Source organism: Lagenorhynchus albirostris, chromosome 18, assembly GCF_949774975.1.
Source record: "Lagenorhynchus albirostris chromosome 18, mLagAlb1.1, whole genome shotgun sequence".
Classification (NCBI taxonomy): Eukaryota; Metazoa; Chordata; class Mammalia; order Artiodactyla; family Delphinidae; genus Lagenorhynchus; species Lagenorhynchus albirostris.
The window spans coordinates 69,720,013-69,743,518 of NC_083112.1; the positions used below are offsets into that span (position 1 = coordinate 69,720,013).

At 39.7% G+C, this 23,506-nt stretch overlaps 2 protein-coding genes across 6 annotated transcripts in view; one reads left to right on the forward strand and one right to left on the reverse strand.

The window, feature by feature from the left end:
* The window catches only part of ITGBL1 (integrin subunit beta like 1), a 312,879-nt gene that overhangs the window by 236,203 nt on the left and 53,170 nt on the right, over window positions 1-23,506 (forward strand). The window contains exons 13-14 of one of the 4 annotated variants that reach the window (XM_060129216.1): window positions 4,429-4,463; window positions 4,616-4,954. The exons of 1 other annotated variant lie outside the window; for it this stretch is intronic. In XM_060129216.1, the coding sequence (XP_059985199.1) occupies window positions 4,429-4,463; window positions 4,616-4,770 (190 nt within the window). In that variant the 3' untranslated portion in view covers window positions 4,771-4,954. Of the gene's footprint in view, window positions 1-1,112; window positions 1,798-4,428; window positions 4,955-23,506 lie in introns of those variants that run through there. 2 more of the 4 variants (XM_060129218.1, XM_060129217.1) reach the window with 2 other exon arrangements.
* FGF14 (fibroblast growth factor 14) overlaps window positions 1-23,506 on the reverse strand; it is a 612,786-nt gene that overhangs the window by 10,521 nt on the left and 578,759 nt on the right. The window lies entirely within an intron of this gene.

Below are 23,506 nucleotides of genomic sequence, written 5' to 3' on the forward strand. Positions count from 1 at the left end.
TGATTCATATTAATTTATTTTATTTAATGTAAATATATATATTTTTATATATATTATACATACATATATATAATCTTAAATATGTCATTGCTACTTAAAACGTGGTATTCAGGGATCAATAGCAACTTCCTCACCTGGGAAGTTGTTAGAAATGCAGATTTCCAGTCCCCACAGCTGACCTATAGAATCAAAATTTGCATTTTAACAAGACCCCAGGTGATTCGTATGCATATGAGAGCTTGGGAAGCATTGGTATATGTTCCTGTTACCATACAGAACAAATTAATATCAATATATGATCACAAAATTTTAGTAAATATCAAATAATTTGGCATTATTCATAAGCTTTCTACCATCTTAAAATTAGTATAAAATTTATTAAAGCAAGGAAATGGAAGCAAAAATATAAAGTACTTGCAGTATATCTTTAAATAAGAAGCTTTAAGATTATAATTAAAACATGTGCCAACTAGTTCTATAATGTTAAATCTGTTTTCTCTAGAATATAGACATGTGTAATTCCTAAAATAATAATGCTTGTAACATGAACAGATGGTATCAGTGCTATAAATATTAGCAAAAAATCACAAAATAAATATGCTTAAAAAGTATTAATACAACCACATACCATTCTTACAATTTGTCAGTGCTTAACAGTGATGCCTCAAAATAATAATGATGATGATAATGGTAATAATAATAATGTTAATAACTACAGCTAACAGTCAAACTGTGCATACGTCTATACCAAGCACTGTTCTACACATTTACCTAATCAACTAATTATTCCGCACTATAATCCTGTGAGATTGGTACTATTATTATCCCCATTTTAGAAATGAAGAAACTGAGCCCAGAGGGTTTAACTAACTTGCCCAAGTACATTTATTTTCATCAAGATGAATAATTTAACTATTCCTACTCACTTGTCATTCAATGGAAGAGATGCACTTTTTTAGATATGTGATCAACTGCAAAAAATGGCCTGAATTCTTCACCCTCCCTGGATCAAAGCTCTCTTGCATGTAATGTGACGTGTCTTCCCACTATGAGCTAAGGTGAAGGAGGCAGAGGCTTGACAAGCACTTGTACAAGTGGGTTTGTCTTCTCAGCCTCATCCACTGCCCTGAGAGCACCCCTGGGCTAGCCTGCCAGAGAAAAGACACACGTGGAACACAGCCAAGTTGCCCAACCTAAACTAGTCTATTTCCAGACAGGTGATCAAGTCCTACCAAGATCTACAGAGCCACCTAGCCGATCTCCATATGACTCCAGATGCACAAGCATTAATACACTTAACTGCTATAGGCCGCTTCAGCACTCGTTGTTTGCTACATGGTGTCATTAAGGAATTGATAACTGATACAGATAATTAATTCAACTGAATTATTCAGTTAAAACTGTACCTTATACAGCTGCTCTTTATCTACACGTAACTACATATGAAAACAAACAGATGGAAAACAGTAATGAATGACATATGCTGTCATCTTGGCAAAAGTGTCACATGTCTTAGGATATAATTGTTAAGGGGGAAAAAGTATATTATTAAAAGAGTTTAAAAAAACAAGAAACAAGAATACATAGAAGTACTCAAAATGAATCTCTTCTCCCCTTTACCCAAGCGTACTTTCCTCCCCCCACCACTGATCAATTAAAGAAACACTGAACAAAACAGAAACTGAGTTGGCTACCCTCTGTTGCCAACCACCCCTCTAACTCACTGCAGTCTTATATTCCCCAGGGAAAGGTTGGAATGGGATGAGGATGTCATGGTGGGGCGTCTCGTGATTAAAAACTGAGCTCTTAGATCAAATGTGTTCTGGTGTTTTGTCATACATCAGCTCCTCAACAGAAGACTTCTCCAACATGTGTAGGGTCAATTGTATATAACTTTGCCTAAAAGAGAAACATAAAACTGATAGTGCTTTATGTGAAAGGAATCAGACTGGATGTATGTGATGAAACCCAGGAGAAGTGCTGCCATGACTTTTTAATAATTTTCTGAACAATCAGAGTGAATAATGTCATGATAATAGCAGATGCATACTGTAATATGCAAAGCGTTTCTTGGTCTGATGAAGCCTCTGAGAGGCTTCATCAGAGATTAGTAAATGTCTCGAAGTCGGAGTGTTAGCATTACTTCATCCTTTATTTTAAGGATTTTTCAGATTCAGTTAGTGACGTGTAGTTTTGTTACAGCACACGTATTACATAAAGTCAAATTTGTATATATATATATATATATGTACACTAAGCATGATAATACCAGTAAGCATTTGAACATCTTAGAAATGAGGTTACCTCATTCAAAAGGTAAATAATAAAGTCTACTGCACAGTCCACATCATAGTAATAGCTAAAGCATGATCCACGAACTGGTACCTATCTACAAATTATTTATTTCTGGTCTGCAATGAAACAAGTACAAAACTGAGCAAAGAACACTTACAAACTTCTATAGCAATTTAACAAAATATTTTTACTAACTGTTGAATATAAAAATAAAAACTCTGGACTTTTATTTTGTACTTAAAATATTTTCTAGTAACTTAATTTGATTATATTTTCTGAAAGTGTATCTCTGCAAAAGATTGGAAAATTAAAAAAAATACTATCCTTCACCACAAATAGTCTAGGGACCATCGCTCTATTATATACAGGGTTGGATGTGACTATAAATCTAATTAAAGGAGAACTAAAGTGAGAATTAGTGGCAATTATTATTTTTTTATTAATGTAAGCCAGTCACAATGCTAAATGCCTTACACAAATTACCTCATTTTATTCCTTTTAACAAAGTATGATGCTAAAGTTAAGTATCTTGGTGAGAATTTATATAGCTAGTAAGTGGCAGCGCAGGAATGGATCCTAGGCTGTCTGAGGTTTTGACCTCGGCTCGACCTCACTGGTTATACCTGGTCAGCCTAGTATACATAACTCTAAAACGGAATCAAAGACAGGAAATGTGGCTTGACAACAGGCAGGGCAACCGCAAGGGAAGTAAAATACTTCCAGAACAAAATTTCTCCAATGAATCACCCTCAAGGAAGGAGTAGAAAAGATGAATAAATCCACTGGATAAATTACTTAAAATTATCAGCCATATTAGTGTTTATTTTATTTTCCATTTCATTCCATTTCCCTAATGTCTTTTGAGTGTTGAGTTTGGATTAGGACTTGATCTGGTGTGACCTTCTACCTGGTCTAGGTCCCTCAGACATTTCATATACCAGAAATAGAAGGAAGAAATCAAGGGAGATAGCATTTAAGAAATGAGTGCATAATTAAGGGATTCTAAAGCTTTGGGGGAAAAAACCAAAAAAAACCTGTGTTCTTAGCCATCAGGGTACTAATGGTGGTGGTGATGGTGGGAGTGGGGAATGGTGATGCAACAAAGATTTCCTGAGTGGAACAAATGCTGCAGAAAATATTCAGCTCTTTTATATTTAACCAGACCAAGATATTATCACATACAGTAGCAAACATTTTCAATTCATATTGCACTAGAATTTTTTGTTAGCCAAAACAAGAGCAGAATTTGCTGTGCAAAAACATTAAGTTTGTTAGTTTTTGTAGTTAGATCAATTCAGTATTTTACCATGCCTACCCAAACTGAGTCTGGTTGCTTTATCTTCCTTTATCAACGTTTTCTTTCATCTCCTTGTAAGTTTTGGCCCGTGTTATCTTGAGAAACTGAATATAAAAATGCCAAATATTTAACTGTGACTTCCACTTTGCCAAATTCTATGAGTGAACATGGGCTTGTTTTCATCAGTTTTTTTCTTCCGCCTAACTCCTTGAACTATGTTTTAAAACTATTTTTACAGCTCTGCATGCTTCTCTCCTTAGGCCTATTTCTACATGCATCTACAAGCTTTTTCTACTTTCTTTTCTTTAAGCTCCACTTTAAGTTAGAACTTTCCATAAAAGCTTTTTTTGTGTGTGTTTGCATTGTGGATTTTTCCTAATAAAAACGTACCCAGTCAAAACCACTTATTTGTATAAACAAAACCAAAACCAAATAGATAATCAAAACCATCCATTTATCCAACCTATAAAATGCAAGCTTCCATAGAAAAATGAAGGAAGTACAAGTAGGTTCTACAATATTCCTAAAATGCCATATTCATTGAATAATATTAATTTGTATTGAGCTTTACGATTTTCAAAGGCCATTCACATATATTTTGTTTGATTTAATAATGCTGTTAAAAATGCTTCAAGAAGAACAGCATTATCCCATGTCATCGATGATGATTTTACATCTCTGAGAGCATAGGTCCTCATAAGGAATGGATTAAGATGTTTTTATTTCTATCCATGTGGTATTTTATGTACATACTGCTGCTACTGAGCAAGTAATTATTAATAATAACAATGTTGAAAATATGAACCAAATGTAAGAGGTTTAATTTTTTCCCCCAGAATATCAAATAAATCATCTTACTGGGATAAAAGAGGTCAGTATCTGATAAAGAATCACTAACACTAACGAAAAGAAAAAAAAGAAAAGGAATCATCATCAACACTGAACGTGTGGCATACAGAGGAAGCCCATGTGGTGCTGAAATGATAACCTGAGGATTGCTTTCCTTTGATTTTGCTTTATTAGCTAGAAACACATTGGCCATGACTTCCCAGATTCTGGTTGCAAGCTGTTCGATAATTCCAAAGGTTAACACAAAAGGACAAACATGGAACACTGAAGAGAAAGGTCAGGAAAGTAAGAAAAGAGGCAATAGCAACACTTCCTGGGAAGAAGAGTGACTGGGGAGAGGAAAAACATCAACCTATTGGCTAAATGACTCTACCCAGGTGAAGCTGTCACCATGAAGCTCAATTCTGCCATGGATTTAATTGTCTAATTGCCACTGGATTATTTTCATGTTGTATTATGAAATTTTACAGGCATTAATGAATTAAATGGTTTTACTTTCAGGTTGTTGGTTGAGAATATAACACTATGAAATGGAAAGAATTATATTAATTATAAATAATACTAATACTAAACAAATACTAAACATTCTGCCCCAGATATTACATAATAAATTTGAATACTGCAAACACATGGAAACATGTTTCCATTATTCTATACTTAATAATATCTAAAATTCATGCATTTATTTATGCATTGTTTATTGGTTAAATAAATGCATGAATTTTAGACATTATATACTTGCCAGTGACTGTCCTTGATCTGGAGATATAAACAATGAGCAAAAATGATATAGGGTTTCCCTGGTGGCGCAGTGGTTGAGAGTCCGCCTGCCGATGCAGGGGACACGGGTTTGTGCCCTGGTCCAGGAAGATCCCACATGCCGCGGAGCGGCTGGGCCCGTGAGCCATGGCCGCTGAGCCTGCGCGTCCGGAGCCTGTGCTCCGCAACGGGAGAGGCCACGACAGTGAGAGGCCCGCGTACCGCAAAAAAAAAAAAAAAAAAAAAAGATATAGTTGGTACTCTTGGGGCATAAAGTCTAGGGGAGGAGACAATTATTTACACTACTGATCATATCACTACAAAATAAGACAAGTTCCTACAAGAAAAGGAATGATTTCCATGAGAACACGTAACAAACATGTCTGACCTAGCCTGAGTTGGTACGGAAAAACATTCAAATCGGAGCTGAGGTCTACAACATCAGCATGAGTTCACTAGGCCTAGAGAGGGGTGAAGAGTATTCCTGCAGAGGGCAACATCATGTGCAAAGGCCCTGGGGCAGAAGCAGAGACAGACCATTTGGAGGACAGAAAGAAGACCAAACTGGAATGCAGAGTGTGAAGGAGACAGCAGTAGGAGTTGAGATCTGTGTGCTAACCACGTGCCAAACTAGATAGTCACGTTAAGAGTTTAGGTCTTTCCATAGAAACACTGGGAGAACGTTAAAAGTTTTTATGCAGAGCATGTCACAATCGGGTAGGCATTTGGAAAGACCACTCTGGCTAAAGTGTGAAGAATGGAAAAGAGAGCCAGTTTGGATGCAAGAATGCTGGTCTGTCTACCGCAATACCAGGCAAGACTTTGGTAGTGGAGTGGAGTGGAGAGAAGAGCGCAGACTGAGGAAATATTTAGGAGGTCAAATAGTCAGTACCCTGTGATTGTACCTGGCAGCTAAGGGAGAAGGAGTGTCAAGCAAAGTGTGTAGGTTTTTTGCTTGTGGAACTGGATGACATTTGGTGTGTGTTTATTGCTGTTTTTGAAAGGTCAAACACTGCAGTTCTGTATTCTTGGGCAAAATAAAGCTTACATGTATAACGTAAGTGTACATAGTACTTTCTGTCCTTTTATAGAACATTATTTCAAATATTTAGAGGGTAATTTTCCACAATGTTTTATTTAACTTGTTTCCCTTAAGTAGCTTGTGTGTGTGTGTGTGTGTGTGTGTGTGTGTTTTCAGGAGTTTCAATTTCCTTTTAGTAGAGGGGATCAATATTACGTTAGCAATCACGATACGGAGCTTCCCATGCTGTGCTGAAGACATAAGAGGCAGTCTAGAAGAGGAAATAGCTATTCCTGCCTTGGAGAAGGGGACAAGCTTTTGAAACATGATGTTATTTAGCTATAGGTTTTGGGTTTTTTTTTTTAACATCTTTATTGGAGTATAACTGCTTTTGAAAGGTGAATCGGAGTTTGTGAAGGTGAAGAAGAAAGAGAAAAAGCATCCCACTTGGAAGGAAAAGAACTGCCTTCTAGAAATTATGAGAAGCCCCTTGAGGTAGGAGTCTTAGACCAGCGTGGCTGGAAGCTAAGGTCCGTGTGGTGACGTGAAGCTGGGATACACGCTGGCCATGCCGTGGGGTTGTGACTTTCTGATCAGCAAAGATGAGCCCCAGAGATTTTCAAGAAAATGGATGAGGTGCTGAGATTGTGTTTTAAAAGATAACTGGGGACTTCCCTGGCCGTCACTGGTTAAGACTTCGCCTTCCAAGGCAGGGGGTGCGGGTTGGATCCCTGGTCGGAGAGCTAAGATCCCACATGCCTCACGGCCAAAACAACCAAAACGTGAAACAGAAGCAATATTGTAACACATTCCATAAAGACGTTGACAATGGTCCACATCAAAAAAATAAAAATAAATAAAATAAATAAAAAGAGAACCTATCGTATGATCTAGCAATCACGTTCCTTGCTATCTACCCAAATGAGGTGAAATTTGCATCCTCAGAGAGACCTGCATAGACTTTATTCGTAATTTCCAACTATTCGGAGCAACCAAGGTGGCTTTCAATAAATGAATGTATAGACAAACTGTGGGAAATCCATACAGTGGAATATTATTCAGTGATCAAAAGAAATTATGAAGCCATGGGTTATCTTAAATGCATATTACTAAGTAGAAGAAGCCAATCTGAAAAGGTTGTATAGCGTATGATTCCAACTCTGTGACATTCCTGAAACGGCAGAATCATGGAGTGAATAAAAAGATCAGTGGCTTGCAGGGGCTGTAGGGGGAGGAGTGAAGAGGTGCAGCACAGAGGACTTCGAAGGCAGTGAAATCATCTGTATGATTCTGTAGTGGTACATGTCGTTGTATATGTCCTACATTTGTCAATATCCATAGGAGGCACAGCACAAACAGTAAATACTAATGTAAACTATGGACTTCAGTGAGTAACAGTACACCAACACCAGTTCATCAATTATAATCTTTGTACCACACTAATGCTAGATGTTAATAAAAAGGGGAACTTTTGCGGGGGGAAGGGGTTTATGGGAACTCTCTTTACTTTCTGCTCAAGTTTTCTATCAACCTAAAATTGCTAAAAAAGAATAAAGTCTATTCATTTACAAAATGAAAAAGAGAGATAACTCACTCAGGGTAGAGGAGGATTTTAGTCCAGGGGCAGAGATCTGCAGCATCTGCATAGGTTCTCCCATTAATGTCTTAATAAATTCCACGGTACGAATAATTTGCACTTAGGCATTAAGGAAGATATATGTATCAACAATGCTCAAGAACAATACGTGCATGCCCAGGATGGGGAAGCAAAAATGGAATGTCTAGATCAGGGATGAGCAAACTACAGTCCCCAGGCCAAAGCAGGCCTGCCAAATACAGTTTTATTGTCACACAGCCAAGCTCACTAATTTACATATTGCCTGTGGCTACTTTTGAGTTACAACAGCAGCTGATTGTATAGCAATTGAGACCGTGTGACCTACAAGCCTAAAACATTCATCTGGCCCTTTACAGACTAAGTTTGCCAGCCCTTGTGATAGACTCTCACTGGGACTGGCTGAATATGTATAGCTTTCATAGGATTCCCTCATTTCAGAAGAAGTCATATTGAGATACAAAAACCTTCTCAGAAAAGGAAAAAAGAAAGAAAGAAAGAAAGAGAAGAAACAATTCCATCTATGGACAGATCCCTCTGAGAATATCTGAGATTTGGAGATATGATTCTGGAGAAGGTTTTCCACTTTGATCTATATAGATAATATAGTATTCATGTCGATCCACTATTACTATTACTATTTTGCTTATCACACCAATATACTTCAAATTCTATCAGCAAAGTTACAGAGGCACATTTCTAATGAAATCTGTGATTAAAGTATCGACAATTAAAGAGAAAAGTAGAAATCTGAAGCGTTTGCTTTTGCCTAACCACAAACAACATGTTTTTTTGTTTTTCTTTTTTTTGCGGTACGCGGGCCTCTCACTGCTGTGGCCTCTCCCATTGCGGAGCATAGGCTCCGGACGCGCAGGCTCAGCGGCCATGGCTCATGGGCCCAGCCGCTCCGCGGCATGTGGGATCTTCCCGGACCAGGGCACGAACCCGTGTCCCCTGCATTGGCAGGCGGACTCTCAACCACTGCGCCACCAGGGAAGCCCCACAAACAACATTTGAAAAATAGATTTATAGCATGTTTATCTTCTCAATGTTCTCATGCACTGCTAATCAGAGAAGTAAACATAAGATAGTTAGAATCTGATGTAAATAAATTTTAAAAATGTTTAATATAAACTTTAATCAGTTATATAAGGTACAGAAGGAGAGCAGTAAAAAAGCCAAACAAGCCTTATTATAATGAGTGATGATAAAATCAGCACTTATAAGAATAACTAAAAATACTTGGTAAAGTCAGTCTCTGTATCATTTCAGAATGTGTGCAGCTACAAGGAGCAAAGAACAGACTATCTAAATTGCAGTGGCTTAAATATTAGAATTTGAACTTCTCTCTCATGTGAAAAGTCTGTAAGGGTTTGTGCTTCCAGCTTTGGATCAGTGCCTCTGATTTCACCAAGAAAATATACATATATATATATTTTTTCTCTCTCTCTCTCCTTTCTGCCATGTTGAATGGATGTGTTGGTGATTTTCTCTCACAAAACATTGCTGTAGATCCAACCATCACATGTTCATAGAACAGAATCCCAATTAACATGGAAGAGGGTTGGGGGATAAAAGGGCTGTCTCTATTTTTTGAGGAAGGAAATATTTTCTCAGAAGCTCCTTAACAGAGCTTATTATTTATTTCATTGGTCAGAATAAGGGCATATACCCACACCTAGAATAACTGCTGGTTAAGTAAAATGGGGCTGCTATGATGGGTCTAAAATTTTAGCCTTAAATCAAGCATTATTAATTTCCTGGATTAGAGCATATGGCCCACTCAAATAAAAGGGGGATTTTGTTATCAAGGGAGAAGAAATTACTTTGGAATTGATTAACATTAAACTAAACTTTTTCTTTCTCTTGCAATATTTTAAATATATGAAGAATACATATTTAATGGCATGATTTCACTATGTCTAACCCAATTTTAAACATGATGTGCAAATGCAACTCAGTAATACCTTATATTGTGTATGTGCAAATACACACACACATACACCATACATTACATATTTGCACATATATAATAAATGGTATTATACATGTCTATAATTTAACCTGTGATAAAAGGGGACCTTAATTCCATTTTACTTCTCCCTTCTCAGCTTAAAATATTAAAGAATTTTATTTCTAAATATTGCTTTTGTTCCCTTCAATTTTGTGGTTTGCAAATTTTTATTATTGTTGAAAAGTTAATTAAAAAAATTCTTACTAGTGGTTTAAAGGATGCTAATTCCTAAGATATTCGGTGCACTTTGACAACATGAATCACTCTTTCTGGATACTATACTTAGTTCTACTCACATAAAAGATACAAACAGGAAGAATTCTATTATAAAGTTAAAAATCAGAACAACTCATACACTGCCACAAAACTTTTAACAAGTGTCGTTCACTGAAAGAAATGAAACATATGTTCATGGTTGAAAGTTATGGCCATGAACTTACTATTTGCTACTGATTGAATATTTTGCTCCTCTTGCCCCAAATTCCTATGTTGAAATCTGATCCCCAATGCGACCATATTTGGAGGTGGGGCCTTTAGGAAGTAACTAAATCATGAGGGTGGAGCCTTCATGAATGGGAGTAAGGCCCTTACAGGGAGAAGACAGAGACCTAGCTCACTCTTTCTGCCAACTGAGGAGACGGCAACAGTCTGCAACCCAGAGCAGGGCCCTCACCAGAACCCTAACCTGCTGGCACCCTGACCTTGGACTTCCAGCCTCCAGAACGCTGAGAAATAAATTTCTGTTGTTTATAAGCCACCCAGTCTATGGTACTTAGTTATCGTAGCCAGAACTAAGACACTACACTATTTGAGAAATCTCTGTACACGGGTGAATCCTGGTGGCATATGTATTTCAAATAATATCTAAATCAGTAGAAGTTGGTTATGTGGCATTTGTTTAACAATAGAAATACTCATTTACTCACTCACCCTTACAAACAGTTCCTGGGTATATTCTTTCAAAATAACTTTAATTAGTACATTGGTATTAAAAGGATTTTCTTTTTCCCAGTAATTTTCAGAAGATAATGCCATTATATAATACACAGAAGTCATCAGGATAGTAGATACTAATAAACTAAGAAGTTAGAGACCTAACTCAGATTATCCAATTTAGGAGTTGGCCAACTATTTTTTGTAAAGGGCAGAATAGTAAATATTTTTGGCTCTGTGGTCCATACGGTCTCTGCAGAAGTACTCAACTCCCTTCCAGCGTGAAAGTTGTCATAGACTTAAATAAATAGGTGTGGCTTGTGTTCCAAGAAAATTTTATTTATGGACACTGAAATTTGAATTTTATATAATTTCATGTATGACAAAATATTATTCTTTTGATTTTTACAACCATTTAAAAATTTAGAAACTATTCTTGGCTCTTAGGCTGTACAAAAACAGAGAGGGAGGCCGCAGTTTGCCAGCTCCTCATTCAGGTATCTCAATCAGGAGCGCTTAATTTGTCAGTAATTTGGGTTTGGACTGCACGTGGGAGTCCATGGCTACCTGTAACTTTCTAAGACAGGGAGAAGCTTGCCCTTCCCTCCTCTTCACTCCTGCTCTCCCACTAGAATCTGGAGATGCTCAGGAAAAACAAACTTGTGTCAGTATCAGTCTGAGCAAACAAGACTAGTACCTACACCTCTCCCCAGTTTTTGCAGGTGATGACTAGACATTGCAAAGCCAAAGCTATGAACTATATTTGGATTGTTTTCTGATACTTGCTTTTCTTTTCTACATCTCTCCAAGCTCCTGCCATTAACCAGGAGTTGACCTCAAGTGAGTGCTGCAAAGAGAATGTGAGCCCTATCCCGGTAAATAATTTAGGAAATGCTAAAGGCAGCCAACAGGGGGACACGCAAATATAGATGCTTCACATCACTCTGTGGCAGAGTAACTGAAAAATAAAAAATTGAAAATATTTCAAGTAAAGGGTGGACATCAGGTCAAATCAAATATGTTACTAAAAACAAAAAACAAAAACACAAATTCAGTGAGGTCTCCCCTGCACTGTTCCACTTGGGTGTCATAATTAGTGGACAATTATTTCACTCTAATTGGCTTATGCAGACACAGGGCAAGTTATGACAGCTTCCACTGCATCCAGTCTCCTCCCCGTACCTCACTTCCTGCTACTCTCACCTCCTTCGCCCCTGCCAGCCACACTGGCTCCCCTGATTTTCTTCATTCATGTCAGAGACTCTCATACATTAGGGTCTCAGCTCTGGTTATTTTCTGCCTGGAATGATCTTCCCCAGATACCTGGATGGCTCTCTCTCTACATTCTTCAAGTCTTTGCTCAAATTTCACCTCAAATTGGCCTGCCCTGACCACTCCATTTAACACTGCAACCCACTTATCGCTTCTGCAGCACACCCCAAGCTCTTTCCATGCTCTTTGTTCTTTTTCCTCTCTTTAGACTTTTTGCTTATTTTCTACCAGAATGTAACCTCCCTGAGGGATAGGACCTTTGTTTTATTTCCAAGTATGTAGGTGAGTTCCTGGCACATAGTAAGAGCTCAATAAACATCCTCCAATTATCAGGCAGGGAGCACGGCCAGGAGACCTATATTTGGAAAACCTAACAGTATGGTGACTCTACACCCCAATGTCTGAAACAATCCTGTTTCTTTGCCTTATATACCAGCTAGGTAACTTTTACTCTTAAAACTGCCTCTGGGCTTCCCTGGTGGCGCAGTTGTTGAGAGTCTGCCTGCCGATGCAGGGGACACGGGTTCGTGCCCCGGTCCGGGAAGATCCCACATGCCGCAGAGCGACTGGGCCCGGGAGCCATAGCCGCTGAGCCTGCGCATCCGGAGCCTGTGCTCCGCAACGGGAGAAGCCACAACAGTGGGAAGCCCGCATACCGCAAAAAAAAAAAAACAAAAAAAAACAAAACTGCCTCAGTTTGCCCACTGACAGATGATTGGATAAAGAAGATGTGGTATATATACACAATGGAATACTATTCAGCCATAAAAAAGAACTAAATAATGCCACTTGCAGCAACATGGATGGACCTAAAGATTATCATACTAAGTGAATTAAGTCAGACAGAAAAAGACAAATACCCTATGATATCACTTATATGTGGAATCTAAAATACGACACAGGTGAACTTATTTACAAAACAGAAATAGACCCAGGCATAGAAAACAAACTTCTGGTTACCAAAGGGGAAGGGGGGAGGGACAAATTAGGAATTTGGGATTAGCAGATACAACCTACTATATATAAAAGAGATAAACAAAAAGGTCCTACTGTATACAGCATAGGGAACTATACTCAACATCCAGCAATAAATCATAATGGAAAAGAATATATATATATATACACACACACACACACACACACACATATGCATACACACACACACACACATATATATTCCCTGCGCTGAAGCGCCTAGGGACCCAGGTCCTTGCTCAGGCTCCCGGGCTGGCAGGGGCTAGTCCAGGATGCTGCCTTCCGGAGGACCAGCATTCCAGGGCAGATGGTTGGTGACACGGGGCAATCTGAACACATGTGCCTCCTCCTGCCTCAAGGTAATTATGTATCAGGTAAAATAAGCAGAGAAGAACCGTCTTCTTTGTTGCTGAACTTTCTGCCCAAAGGGTATCTTTCCCTGCTGTCCTCTCTTTTTCAGTGTTTTTAATGCTTTTACACCATATAGAGTACACCTTAATTCTAATGATAAAAAATAGGTTGTCTTTTCTATAAAAATAATCTGGGCTCCTCTGGTGGCGCAATGGTTGAGAGTCCGCCTGCCGATGCAGGCGACACGGGTTCGTGCTCCGGTCTGGGAAGATCCCACATGCCGCGGAGCAGCTGGGCCCGTGAGCCATGGCCGCTGAGCCTGCGCGTCCGGAGCCTGTGCTCCGCAACGGGAGAGGCCACAGCAGTGAGAGGCCCGCGTACTGCAAAAAAAAAAAAAAAAAAAAAAAAAAAAAAAAAAATCTGACATTGCCTATAATTTCCATTCTGTAAATGGAGAAACTGAAAATCCAAAAGGCACTAATAATGGTGAAGAGGATGACGGTAGTGCTTAAACCTGGAGAAAAATCAAAACCAATTCTCCTCATTTAACTGTAAACCAGAGTTAAAATGCTAAGTGGAATACACTTCCCAGGATAAATGGAAGTTAAATAAAATATCTTTCTGTTTAAGTAGTTAGGCAGAAGATATTATATATGCCAGATCACCCTGGCTGGAATAAAACAAAGAAATAGATATCAAAGTCTACACATGTAAACCTAGACAAACACTGTAGAATCATTACTATTTATAACATAGAAAACATAAAAATGTCTGGAAAACATAAAAATTGCAACATAAATGGTTGAAATTATTTCTGAATTTTGCGCACAAAGAATGCAGAAGAGACATTATAGTAATATTAGGAATAGCTAAAGTTATCTATATTTTCTCATATAGATGGACAAGATAAGAATAAAATGAGAATAATTCTCACTCCACACTCCCCACCCTCTTAACCCTCATAAACTCCCTTCTAGCTAGCTTTCTTTATGTCTGTCAATTGCCTCTTAAACTTTACCTTAAAAAGGAAGAATCAAAACAGTTGGCTAAAAATGAATAAATGAAGCCTTCAACTTTCAAGGAATTCAGAAAAGTTCAGGAATCTCATCTTAAACTGGGGAGAGAATTGAAGATTCTGCCTGATGAGTGCTCTCCATATGCGCACAAGCTGTCAAAGCTTACCAGGTGATATAGACAATTAGGCAAATTAGTCATATAGTTTAGTCGTAGTTTGCAATCGGAAGGCAAGTCTGAGTGGCACCATCAGGAGGGAATTAAATCGCATGTCCCTCTTCCAATTCTAATTTGCAAATGAGAGTTTAGGTCCACATCATTCTTAGACTGGGGTGGTTATAAGAGTGTATGCTTATACATAACCCCACGTAATTTTCAAGAATGTCTTCTATAGTTTTAAAGTGGGAGTTGTTTAATTAATGGAGAAATACCTAATTTTAAACATAGGCTGCCTAATTTTAAAGATGGGGTAAACCTTTACAGATAAGTAATGCACGAACTTTTAATGTGTGAGAATTGTAAAAGGCATCAGAGCAGTTCTTAACGATTGTATATAAAAACATATGCAATTGCACAGAGACACTGTTTTATTGTAAACTCACAGCAGGCTTATTTTTCTGGGAAGGGAGGTTTCGATTCAGGCTGTGATCTCTTCTTCCAAGAGTATATAAACAATAAAAACACCCATCCTTCAAAGAAAGACTTACTTCTTCCAAAGGCAATCTCTTCTCATGAACTTAGATGCAAGATAAAAATGGATTCAGACTAATTCATGCCACAGAAAAACCTTTCCTCATGTTTTAATAGATATGCATTTTATAAGACAGTGTTTTTCTGGTTTATAGAGGTGGATAAAAATTAAAATCATTTGTATGTAGGAACCCAAGTTTAATTACTGTAGTCTTTTTCTGCATGAGGTTAATTGATTTTGTCAGTGCGACAGCTATCCTGTGCTCTAGAAACATCCTTTACAATAGTTTGAGAAAAGAAGCAAATAGTACAATCTACATATTTTAATAAAAAAATTGGCACTATCCTATGCTAAGATTTTCTGTTAAAAATTATTAAACATCAAAGTAGAAGAAGTCAAGTTAATATATAAAGGATGTAGAACACATTAAATATTACCTGAATTCATAGTGTTGCAAAAAGCTGAGTTAATTTTAAATGTTATAAAAAGACATTTACTAAGATAGTTTTATTTTTATAATTTTATTATTTTATTTTTGGCTGCATTGGGTCTTTGTTGCTGCGCACGGGCTTTCTCTACTTGCAGCGAGCAGGGGCTACTCTTCGTCGCGGTGCGTAGGCTTCTCGTTGCGGTGGCTTCTCTTGTTGCGGAGCACGGGCTCTAGGCGCACGGGCTTCAGTAGTTGTGGCTTGTGGGCTCAGTAGTTGTGGTGCATGGGCTTAGTTGCTCCGTGGCATGTGGGATCTTCCCAGACCAGGGCTTGAACCCGTGTCCCCTGCATTGGCAGGTGGATTCTTAACCACTGTACCACCAAGGGAAGCCCTAAGATGGTTTTTTAAATAACACTGAACTCTGATGTTTAATTGAAAGGTTTTTAGCAGAGTTATTGTTCTAATATTTACACATATTTTATTTCTTAAATCTAAACTATGAAAGCGAAACCAAATCTGGTGTTCAGTATTAATTTCTTAGGGTTTTATCTAAACTGACTCTGAACACAGTCTGAACATCTTCATTGCGCTGTTCTTTGGTATCTAGAGAATCTGTTTGTCATATTTTTAAATCACCAAATGGAACTTTAAATCCTACAGCCTTTTGTTTTATTTTGTTTTTACAAAACAGAGTTCTCTTTCTCTATTTTCAGTAGTGTTTTATTTGGTGGGGGGGACAGTGGGCATTTGAGAAGCAGAATCGAAACAGCTAAAGAATTTTAAAAATTCAGACTTGCATTTATTAAGAAGGAAATTCACCCTAAATACAAACTGAGAATATGCAACAGCTCAGTTTTCAATGTCTTCGGCAGACTCTACTAGATCATTTAGAAACGGGTTTGAGTCGGCCTGACGTGGTGCCTTTCCCTTCTCCCCCACCTTGAATAAATAGCGCAACGAGATGGCCACAGAGGATGCCCTTAGCTTATCTGTACCCTGACTCAAGATAAAGGTCACCCTCTAGTGGGGCTGACACGTATTTCAATCTCAATCCCCACTCTTGGAGAAGTGTCACTCACCATGCATTTGAGCTGCGAAACGATTCAGTTTGAAAATCTAATGCAAGCCCAGATTCAGCAAGTTTTATCTGGGTGTCAAGGATGACGAGGTAAAGATTATTGTACTTTGCCCTAAGAAACTGGCCCCCACCTGAGATTAAGAAATTGAAAGTCCCACTAAGCCTATTAATGCCATGTTAAAGTTACTCGTGAATAAGTCTTAAAATGGCTTTAAGTGACAATAGAAAAATGAATAGTCCTGTCCCTATTTTAAGAATGGGGAACGAAAAAACCCTCATTTCCCTTAAGTACCACAATTTTACAACATCTGGATTCCTTCTATAACCATCATATGTAACATAATATGACTGCTTATATTATAGGCAACCAATGGATTCACTGGGAAGTATGCAATGAGAAAATAGGAGCAGCTTGAAGAAATTAAACATAGACTCAATGATATTCCTACTATGTGTTCAACACTTTCCTTGGGCCGAGTCCTTTTTGTACATTAGCTTAGTTTCAGAAAACAATAGAAAATAATATGAAGGATAACTATGAGGTATGAATTATTATTGTTTTTATATTACAGGCAAGGAAGCTTAGAGCAGCAGTCCTCAAACTTCGGCATGCATCAGAATCATCCAGAAAGCTAGTTAATACATCAGTCTGGGGATGGCGCGGGAGAGAATTTGCATTTCTAACAAGTTCCCGGGTGATACTGATGCTTCTTGCCTGGGGACCACACTGAAAATCACTGCACCAAGTTAAAATGCATATGTGACTTTTGCAGTGGGAATTCCTTCAGCATAGATAGGATGAGTGCACAGTAGGAACTTAATATATTTTAGTTTTCTGCCCTTGCAGAGCATAAAGACATAGTAACCATAAAGACAGTAACTAAATAATTTCAGGGGCTTCAAACACTTTCTCCCACTTCTGGATCTACATGCAGAACTTTCTAGTTCCTTATGTGACTGGCAAGAAGTCGGCGGGGTGGTGGGGGGCGCGGTTGGTGAAAGTATGTAATGCCCTACAGGAACACAGATATGAGACCCTGAGTGTAGCTCAACGGTCCTCAGAACTCAGTGTGCATCCTTATCTGGGCCCTGCGGCTTTGGATGGGGTATCTGCTTTAAGCACCGAGATGATTCTGATGCATGCAGTATCCCAACATGCTTTGAGAAACTCTGACTTACAGGTTTTTTGTTTGTTTGTTTGTTTTTTGGCCGTGCCACATGGAGCATGCGGGATCTTAGTTTCCCGACCAGGGATCGAATCTGTGCTCCCTGCAATGGAAGCACGGAGTCCTAACCGCTGGACTGCTAGGGAATTCCCAGGACTTACAGGTTTAACAGACATCTGGTTGCTTCTGACATGAGAAAAACAGTAACAATGGCAATAACCACAAAAATGCCTTTTCTCTAAGGGCTGCAATTTTGAGCCACATCTTGGTTCAAGCTGCCTGACCAGTGACTGCTTTAGGAGTCACGTGAGAAACAGAGCTACATGCAAAAGTGTGCAGATCTGTGCTGGGCACTGGTCATTTGACTACTCCAGACCTGGGGAGAATCTCAACAGAGGCAAGAGGCAGGGACCCACCTGCCTCCCCTCCCCCGCATCTCCCCATCCCAGCCGCAGCCACACGGGCACCGCCTAGGATCTAAGATGGCCAGTCAGACACGCTCACGTGGGGGTCTGAATCTACAGGGCATGAAGCACATACTCAGTGTATTGGGGAGCCTGGTCAAGTAGAGATTGCAGTAGTGAATAGAGCAGGTGATGATCGAGGCCGCTAAGGACCGTAAGGACATCAGAGGGCAGCAGAAATGGTACCAGTTACCCATCAGATGCAGACCGCTTCCGGCTGGGCTGTGCTGCTCTTGGCTCCCATCAAAGCCTGGTTATCCAACATTCGTCTACGTCCTCTGAGAGCCCACTGCACTGCTGACACATTTCTATAATTCTTAACCTCTGATCTCTAGGTTGGAGAGGCAGGTTTACATCACCCATTTCAGTTTTACATAGGATCTTCCTACCCGTGTTCCTGTTGGGGAAATAATTTAATTTTTTGGTCTCATTGTGCTCAGCTGTGAAGTTAAGAGGAAGGACCCAATGATCTTTTTTTTTTTTTTTTTTTTTTTTTTGCGGTACGCGGGCCTCTCACTGCTGTGGCCTCTCCCGTTGCAGAACACAGGCTCCGGACGCGCAGGCTCAGCAGCCATGGCTCACGGGCCCAGCCGCTCCGCGGCATGTGGGATCCTCCCGGACCGGGGCACAAACCCGTGTCCCCTGCATTGGCAGGCGGACTCTCAACCACTGCGCCACCAGGGAAGCCCGGACCCAATGACCTTTAAGGCACTTCCCAGTCTTCATGATTTCATCCTATCCAGACTTAGAATAGATGCCCTTGGGTGGGAGCTACTACCGTGGAGGAAAGAGGACGAGATTTATTAGCTGGCTCTTCTCTGCAGAAGCAGAAATGAAATTTAGATAAACGAGAGCATCCGTCTGGAAGCTTCAGACACCGCTCCCATTTCTCCTTATAAGCTAAACTTAGGGGAAGCTAAATAACCTAATAAATTCCTAAGAGGAAAAAGGATTTCCCAGCTGACAGGGAAACCTCACATCTTTTCATCTGATACCGACCCCTGAGCCTACCAAAAATAAGGGTGATTCCAGTGGTTCTTTTTGCACAGACTACAGCACTAGCAGCTAAGGGAAAATCTACTTTTTTAGTCAAGGTAGGTTAACAAAGTGTCCTTAGATGAAACTGTTTTTGACAGAGATAAATCTGAGTGAAATATGAGCCAGTACTCAGAATGAAAGGCAAAACTCTTCCAACTAAATTGTTTGGAACCATTTAGTTCCCGGGAAATAAAATGTATCTACTTGGGGCTTACTCTACATTCACTGCTTCTTGTCTAGCCTGTATCCTGTATTAAAAAGCCCATTGTTTAAGACCTCAGGTTGTCAGATACTCATCCTATCAACACCTATTGTCAAATGTTGCCTCTTCACCTAATTTTCAGAGTCACAAAGACTGTCACAGGGAGAATTAAAGTGCTAACAAAATCTATAAAAAGTAAGCAAAAGTGCACTCTCATTGCCCTTTTTTCACTCCATATGCTTTAAGCTATCCATTGAAAGACTAACAAGAAATATAACCTTAAGTAACACATGTAAATATAATACCAATTCGTGCCTACTGTAGAGCACAGGGAACTCTGCTCAATATTCTGTAATAACCTAAATGGGAAAAGAATTTGAAAAAGAATAGATACATTCAGAATATAACTGAATCACTTTGCTGTACACCTGAAACAAAACATTGTTAATAACTATACTCCAATATAAAATAAAAATTAAAAAATATGTAAATATAATACCAATTCAGCCAGCTGTTGTTCACCTGTGTGATTACACAATATGGGTGAAGAAGTTATAAAATGACAAAACCAGAAGAGCTGGCCCATCGTGCACTGTTGTAAACGCTCCCCTAGTAAACCGGAGAGAACCACAGTGCAGTCAACGTAATTTTAACCCTTCTCTTTACACTTCGATGCCTGTACACGTTCCATACACTTAAATACCTGTCGGGAGCCGAAATGTGCGTCTTCTTTGAACTCCAAGGTATTAGCAATTGTCACATTTCATTTTCCCAAATCTGTATCATGTCAAACCCTCCCTCCTGCCTTGTCGTATTTCTCTTCTTGCCCCAAGGAATATTTCCATGCTAGTCCAGCAGTTGTATTTTGGCAGGCTGCCGACACAGCCGGGGGGAATAGCTTCTAGTGCTGCACTAGACACACACCTCAACTCCAGCCTCTAGCCTTCCATCCCATCGTGAACAGGTCAGGGGCTACCTTCTGGACTACCAACTGCCAGTTCCCCTCTCATCGAAAAGAAAGTCAAATGTAGGGCACTGAGTGTGTTGGAAGATTGTAAGAGGCACAGCTAAGAGCATTTGGTCTGATGGGTTTGGTGGGGTTTGAAGTTGAGAGAGTAGTGGGGAAATGGAAGGCACAGCACAGGGGCCTGTAATTACAATTATAACACATTATTTTACCTGTGACAAAATAAAAGACTCATAAAATTCCCCCGGCCAACTGTCCCCAGAATTGGTAAGGCCAGCAGAAAGGCAGGAAGAGCCTTCTAGATCACTGATTTGTAGAAAAAGGTTAGTTGACTCAGCTGTACTGAATGTACCAGTATTAATATGGAATCTGCCCAAACTATTTGGATTTAACCGTATTATTTATTTATTTATTGCGGTACGCGGGCCTCTCACTGTTGTGGCCTCTCCTGTTGCGGAGCACAGGCTCTGGACGCACAGGCTCAGTGGCCATGGCTCATGGGCCCAGTCGCTCCGCAGCATGTGGGATCTTCCCGGACCGGGGCACGAACCCCTGTCCCCTGCATCGGCAGGCGGACTCTCAACCACCGTGCCACCAGGGAAGCCCGATTTAACGGTATTTTAAGGGCCTAGTTCTTCTTTCCCTAGACAGTTACAAAACTTCAGTTATAATATTTAGACTGGGATGGTAAAGGAGCTTTGTGTATAAAGACGACAGATGCGGAATTTGATACTATATCTATGCACTCCCGTTTCCTCTCTAGTTTTCATTTGGGGTAAATGTACTCAATGTCCCAAAGCAGTGGAAGACTAAGACTGCAGGGCTAGGACAGGTCTGTCTCATGGGAAATAGTGTTTCATCGTTGACCGTGTTTAGAAGGATAATTCAAAGCAGTCAGTTTCAGTTGGTTTCATTATTATTACTTCTTAATTCTCTACAGACAGTGCATTGTCCCGCTGCTGGAACCCAGGGACCTCTCCCACAGGCTGCACACCCTCCCTTAGTGGGTCTCTAAGCTGTCTCTCCGCTTCAGTTCTCTAATCTGCATGCGACAAATTGAGGACCTGCTCCCACCACCACACAGAACTGTGAACATCACATGCGATAATGGGGGAGAGGGTGTGGAATTGTCAAGCAAATTGCAGCAGTTAAGCTCTTGATTATCTCAAGGTGTGGAGCAGAGAGAATATGATGGGAAACTGAAACTCACTGGTGAACTCCTAACCCCATCTCTGCTCCAGGTGTAGAATGGTCCTCCACCCCACAAGTGAGTAACAATGAAATGAGACTGACTAGCTTGAAAGCCAGCTTCTTCCTTCTCCCTCTCCCTGTTTATTCCAAAGCGGAGTCTCTCAACATGGGCACGACTGATACATTATGTTTCTTGATGGTGTTCATGGGAGCAGACTGGTGCCTTGCTGCTGTGTGCAGGTGAGTGACATGTACCCTTTTTTCTTTTAATTGAAGTATAGTTGGTTTAAAATGTTGTGTTAGTTTCAGGCGTATCGTAAAGTGATTCAGTTATACATATATACATATATATTCTTTTTCAGATTCTTTTCCATTATGGTTTATTGCAAGATACTGAATATAGTTCCCTGTGCTATACAGTAGGTCCTTGTTGTTTATTTTATTTATAGTAGTTTGTATCTACTATTCCCAAGCTTCTAATCTAACTCTCCCCTCCCCTTTCCCCTTTGGTAACCATAAGTTTGTTTTCTATGTCTGTGAGTCTGTTTCTGTTTTGTAAATAAGTTCATTTGTATCATTTTTTTAGATTCCACATATAAGGGATATCATGTTGTATTTGTCTTTGACTTATTTTACTTAGTATGATAACCTCTGGGTCCATCCTTGTTGCTGCAAATAGCATTGTTTCATTCTTTTCTTATGGCTGAGTAATATTCCATTGTATATATAGACCGCATCTTCTTTATCTATTCATCTGTTGATGGACCCTTAGGTTGCTTCCATGTCTTGGCTATTGCAAATTGTGCTAACGTTGCGGTACAGACATGCATCCTTTTCTTTCTCTCTTCCTTTCTTCCAGTGTTTCCATGAGGCTGAAACCATATTAGGTGCTCACATACAGCCTGAATAAGCCACTCCCCCTGCCCTCTAGGATTTCACAGACTGTGGGAGAAACAGTTATAGAACAGACTTTTGCAACATGGTGTTAGGGATATTATGACAGAAGTAAGCAAAAGATGCAATACATAGAAGATCTGGCCAGGGGGCGGTTTAGGAAGAGCGCTGAACGACATCCAAAGCTGCAGAGAAGTCAAGTAGTAACGAGCACTGTACTGGGCTCACAGTCTCCCCGAATTCACATCCACTGGGAACTTCATGTTGTGCCTTGACTTGGAAGCAGAGTCATCGCAGATGTAATTAGTCAAGTTAAATTGAGGTCATCCTGGATTAGGGTGAGCCCTAAATACAATGACTGACATCCTTATAAGAAGGGGTACATGAAGACATATGTGCCCATGGAGGGGAGAAGGCCATGTGAAGACAGAGGCAGGGATTGGGCTGTGGAATCCACAAGCCAAGGAATACGAAGGATTGCAGGCCACCAGCAGAAGCTAGGAGAGGGTCAGGGAACAGATCTGTCCTCAGAGCCTCCAGAAAGAACCAACCACGTGGACACATGGATTTCAGATTTCTGCTTCCAGAACCGTGAGGGAATAAATTCCTGTTGTTTTAAGCCACCCAGTTTGTGGTCACATTTAACAGCACCTTAAGGAAACTAATACTAGGACTAAGACGAACTTTCTCTCTAGTGACCCTATAGAGAAATATTCTGAATTAAAAGCAGAATTTTCCTATATTATACATGACAGTCCTTACTTTACTAAACTAGAAACACAATTTATCACTCTCCTGGAATTATTGTCTGTTTGTCCTCAATATATATCGACAGAAGGTAAAATAAGAGCTCTCCTCAAGTAGCCAAACTATCGCCGGCCTTCACGTCTCCCTTTGTCCCCAAAACTTTCCTAGCACCTATGTGATGATGAATTAATACAGACCATGATTAATATGTATAAGCAAGCAGCCTGTTGTATTGTCTGGAG